This window comes from Berghia stephanieae, chromosome 2, assembly GCF_034508935.2.
Source record: "Berghia stephanieae isolate SIO BIC M18660-M18661 chromosome 2, UCSD_Bste_1.3, whole genome shotgun sequence".
Lineage (NCBI taxonomy): Eukaryota > Metazoa > Mollusca > Gastropoda > Nudibranchia > Aeolidiidae > Berghia > Berghia stephanieae.
This window is the reverse complement of record NC_088361.1, coordinates 21,952,452-21,957,879: the sequence shown is the minus strand read 5'-3', so window position 1 is coordinate 21,957,879 and position 5,428 is coordinate 21,952,452. Positions and strand designations below refer to the sequence as shown.

Here is a 5,428-nt window from a genome sequence, read left to right as displayed (position 1 = left end):
TTGTATAATATTAGATCTCTGTGGTGAAGGAAAGCTGTTTGTCGTGGGTTTTGAAAGTTGAAAGCGTTTTCCGTCCGTCGTGGAGATAAACAAATAAATGGGTAATTTGATTGTGTCGTGTGGTGGGTCGGTGGTTCGATATGTATAGCTGTTGGTGTTGTTGGTGTTGGTGAGTCTTTGTGTATAATAAAGCTACTGGTCGCTGGTTTGGGGAATCGTTTAATATGGACATTGATTGTGACGGCATCTGGTAGAAGTAATGTCACTGTAGTCACCAACCCATCATCATCATCATCATCGTCGTCATTACCATCATTATCATCATCATCATCATCATCATCACCACCACCACCTACATTAATCGTCACATCGTCGTCATCACCATAATCGCAACCACAACCTCCACCCCCCAACTATCATCATCATCATCATCATTATCAGAATCGTCGTCGTCGTTTTCGTCATCATCATCACAACCAACAAAATCACTTCACAATGTCTGCCAATCCTAATCCACTCATCCATGTTAGATAGACTAACCATCTCTACCTCCACCTTCCCTTTTCCCCACAGTTCCCGCTTCACACAAATCGCAGTCGACTGGCAAGTTCTGGCCGCCGATGGCCTCTACTATGACGTCATGTTCGTGGGCACAGACGACGGCCGGGTCATCAAGGCCATCAACACCGGAACCTCCACGGTGGAGTCGGTGGTCATCGAAGACCTCCAGATCATGGAGAAGGACGAGGCGGTCACCACGCTCAAGGTAGTCAGCAGCCGGGTCCAGAGGAGTCACGAGAAGCTGGTTGTCATGTCTAAAAATAGAATCTTGGCCATTCCGTTACATCGCTGTGGCAAGGCGACCTCCTGCAGGTATGGAAATGGCATCGTTCTCTCTCTCTCTCTCTCTCTCTCTCTCTCTCTCTCTCTCTCTCTCTCTCTCTCTCTTTCTCTCTCTCTCTCTCTCGCTTTCTCTCTCTTTCTCTCTCTTTCTCTCTCTCTCCCCCTCTTTCTCTCTCTCTCTCTCTCTCTCTCTCTCTCTCTCTCTCTCTCTCTCTCTCTCTCTTTTTTTTTTTTCTCTCATTATCTATCTATCTATCTATCTATCTATCTATCTATCTATCTATCTATCCACCCATCCATCCACCCATCCTTTCTGTCTATCCATCCATCTATCTATCAATCTACCAGTTCTCAGTCCGTCTTTCAATAATAAATTATCCATAAACCCACTGACGATATATCAACATGATTATAATTTGTCGTCCATCTTCCCCCCCCCCCCCCCCCCCCCCCCCTCCCAGTTCCTGTGTAGCCTTGCAGGATCCCTACTGTGCTTGGAACATGAAGATGGGCCAGTGTATTAGTGCTGAGGCTGGGTGAGTAATCCTACTTACTGCTAATGTTGTTAATGGTAGCTTTGTTGATTTTCAGTACCTTCATATCAATATTAGTATATAATAAGTATATCTACCCATTTATATTGTTATCACCTAATCAGCATTGGGTTGAAGTCACCATCATTGTTTTGATGACTTCATCATCATCATCATCATCATCATCATCAAAATCGTCCTTGTCGTTCAGCTTCATCATCATTCATCATTGTCATCGTCCTCGAAATCATCATTGTTGTTATCGTCATCATCATCACCATCGTCATTATCGTCATAATAGTGTTTTAGTACAATTTGAGTTTTCAATCTAAAACGAAACCACAATTCATGTTCATTACAATAATATTGTTACCAAGCTAAGTCAAATATCCTTCGAGTTATTTTATACGATATGTTACGCCTGGTACGCCCTTATACTGTATAGTATTGATGATCTTTGACCTTTGTTCATTTATCACCAGTATCCAAAACATTGGGACAGGAAAACACCCCAGCTGTCAAGCAGAGGAAGGAGGTAAGACGATTATAAAGAGCAAAATGATCTTTGTCGGTGTGTGTGTGTGTGTGTGTGTGTGTGTGTGTGTGTGTGTGAGGGGGAGGTGGGGGGGGGGATGCAGTACACACGTTGATGTCTGCCAGTTTGACTACATCATGGAACTTCGCGAAGTCCCAGGTTTGAGAGTTTTTGCCAAGATGAGGGTCAATTAAATCGATCGATATTTGAAGGACGAGTTTTCTGGCCAAATTTTTCAATATGGGTTTTTCTAGAGTATGTCAGAATGTTTCAAGTGAATGAATATTACAGTTCCATTGATGTATGACCGACCCCAAAAAATTTTTTTGCCGTGGAAGTGTTACTAAATAGACTCTTTTATTTGACCCAAGACATGTTCCAGCTTTCTTCAGAACACTTTCACTTTCAACCAAATACCAAAAATCATTTCTTTGAAAATTAACTTGAATTCCATCATAATTAGTGTGTTTTCATACCGAATCCTTTATGCTATCATTTTCAAAATTATTACTATAAATTATAAAATTTGAATCATACACTAAGCCTGATATATATATATATATATATATATATATATATATATATATATATATATATATATATATATATATATATATATATATATATATATATATATATTATATATATATATATATATATATATATATATATATATATATATATACATGATATATGTTGTTTCCAGAATCAACTTCAATTGAAATGACCACAGAGGCATCGACCAGCCCAGAATGTAAATGTCCCCAGGTTGTTGGTCCAGACGAGAGCATGGAAGTGGTAGATTCCATTGGTAAGATCTATATTCATATCATAATGATATTAGAAATACTCATTATGTAACATTTCAACAAGAATACAAATCAAAAAGACATTTCATAATGAAACATCAATAAAGAAAAAGTTCGTTACATTGATTAAATAAAAGTTAATGTCAAATGTAGTATCAGAGAAAATAAAACAAAGTAGAAACACATCAAGAAAGAATTACCCAGCAAAAAGAATCCATAAGTTAGTCTTAAATACTGTTACCATTTTTGTCTAGCGCTGAAGTTCATAAAGAATTGTTTACATAAGGATGCGGAATGTGGGGTCGTGGTGGTATGTGTTGGGGGGGGGGGGGGGGGGGGGGGGGGGCTAGTTCTGAATACAGCAACCAGGTACTCATTTTACACCTGAGTTCAGTGAGAGAAAGAGCCTTTTCCAAGAATCAACTATGTGCTGCTCAGAGCGGACTCAAACCCGGGACCTTCTAGTCCGAACGCAAGTGTCATACCACAAGACCACATAACCGTGTCTTTCTCTGAATGATCATCGGCACCAATACTTAGATTGATCGAGTCAGACAAGTTTACATCTATGAAAAAGAAGACACAGAATTTGTCCTATGCAACCAACATATGACGATTATGTAATGACCTTAAATGATTTCTTGTTTACTCGTTCTTTCCCCGTTTCCCAGACATTGACTTTGTGCCCCGACCCAATCAAAACCGAGGGAATGGAAGACAAGGCGAGGACAGTGAAGAGTTTACAGGTAAGCATTCATTCATAATATCACTGTTTCCGTTCTACACATTTTGATCATGTCAAGTAGTCCTTCAGAATCTTTAGGCCCATGGAGCCAATGTCTATCCCGGTTTCCATAGCACAAAATCGATAATAGCCATTGTTTACTACCCTTTGGATAGGACACTAGTCTATGGCAAAGTACTTTTCACTAGATCTAATAGACCCAGTTACCCAATCACTGTTGGATTGACAGGGGAGATCGTTAAAGAATCACGACTTGACACGGGATTGATCTCAGTTCCTTTGCCTGTGAAGCAAGTGTTCTGCTTCTACCAACTGAATCATTAGGAACCGCATACGACATTGTGTTGAGACAAAGCATTTTGGGAAATTGAATCTCACAAATTAAAGATTGTGAAAATCATCATACCTAAATCATATTCTCCTCCAGAGACGGGCGCTTACATGACCTAAATAGTGTTGAAAGCGCCATTAAACACCTAAAAACAAACAAAAACAACCTCAAGAGACTTTTGTTAATCATGAAATTTTAACACATTATTTCTGTAGATTTTTTTGCCCATGTTTTATAGAACAAAAGATTATAATTTCTTTCAGACTAAGTATTTTTGCTGTTTTTTTATCACAATAAATATCAACATAATATTAACAAATGAACTTTTTTTTTTCGCAATTAAATAGTCTTGAAATTCACCCTGGCTTATCGGTGATAAAAAAAAGTGGGTGCATTTATGATAAGCAAGACATTGTTTTAGTTCTGACTTATCGTAATAAGCAACAAAATGTACTCAAATTTTCTGAAGTTATTCAGAAAATAAACTACAGGAGTCATTAATGATGTCTTCATTCATTTTTCATTTCCAGGAGCAAAGACGGCCGCTAGCAGCTCCCAGACTGTCCAGGCAGCTGGAGTCTCACCTGATATTTTCGTAGTGGTCATCGTTGTCAGCATCATCGCCTCTCTTTTGGTCGGGTTCTTCATCGGATTCAAGGTCCAATCGTGTCGGTTTGCCAGGGATCAGGACGTGTTCTACGATCAACACGCGCGTTCCTTGCAGCGTGGCCTGGGCAGGAACCGCCTATCGTCGGGTGACAACCCATACTTCCACACAGATCACACCAGTCTGGCTCCAAAGAAACTCAACCACGTGGTCAACATGAAAAATGGAAAAACGAATACAGAAACCATCCCTGTCACCAAATCCAATAAAGTCTATTTATAGCCTGCGCACATCGACACTGAGAAAAGGGATGGACTTTGAATAGCTTCTCCCTTATTTTATTTTTTGTTTTAATTCAGGCGAGTTGTGAAAAATTGTATTTCATAACAAAATCTGAATGAAATCGTATTATACTAAGGGAGACCACTTTAATACACTACATTGTAAGTGTTGTTTTTAGATTGTAATATTTTGTAACGAGAAGCGAATGATCTGTGAAGCTCGAAATACATTAGCTATTTGTTGAAAAGGGGAAATTCAATCAGAATGAAGGAAAAAAGAAGAGAAGACATCCCAGAAGCTCGACATTCCATATTTAAACGACGATGCTGACTGACTGCTGTAGTGACTTTTGTTGTGTGTACATTTCTCCCAAAGAAATAGGACAGTAAATGGTTTCTTGGAAATCAGTTCCTATTGAAGGCAACGGCCTGCTCACTGCCTGATCGTCAGACCTGTGTGGATGAATACCATACTTTATTTTAACCGTTCCAGTTATACTTAATGCGCTACCTTCAACAATGCACACACACAACACAGTGTGTAAGGGAGGCTGTGTGTCATTAGGTGTGACAAGCAAACGACTTTCTCATATTGATGAAGTATTTTCAGTATTGGCAGGATGGATGACAGACATATCTCAAGGCAAAATTGGAAGAAGAACTTTCCCAGGAATCGACAGATTCACAACATATAAACCTGATCAGACAATGTTCTAACCATGCCGTGCTTCCATTGATGACTAA

The 5,428-nt window shown here is 39.3% G+C and overlaps 1 protein-coding gene across 2 annotated transcripts in view; it reads left to right on the top strand.

The window, feature by feature from the left end:
* Positions 1 to 4,950, top strand: part of LOC144964498 (semaphorin-1A-like) — a 156,186-nt gene extending 151,236 nt beyond the window's left edge. For both annotated transcript variants that reach the window (XM_078898868.1, XM_078898869.1), the window contains exons 14-19: positions 574 to 873; positions 1,305 to 1,379; positions 1,859 to 1,911; positions 2,618 to 2,722; positions 3,392 to 3,466; positions 4,327 to 4,950. In XM_078898868.1, coding sequence (XP_078754994.1) covers positions 574 to 873; positions 1,305 to 1,379; positions 1,859 to 1,911; positions 2,618 to 2,722; positions 3,392 to 3,466; positions 4,327 to 4,685 — 967 coding nt within the window. In that variant the 3' untranslated portion in view covers positions 4,686 to 4,950. The remainder of the gene's footprint in view (positions 1 to 573; positions 874 to 1,304; positions 1,380 to 1,858; positions 1,912 to 2,617; positions 2,723 to 3,391; positions 3,467 to 4,326) is intronic.
* Positions 4,951 to 5,428: the final 478 nt, after the last annotated feature.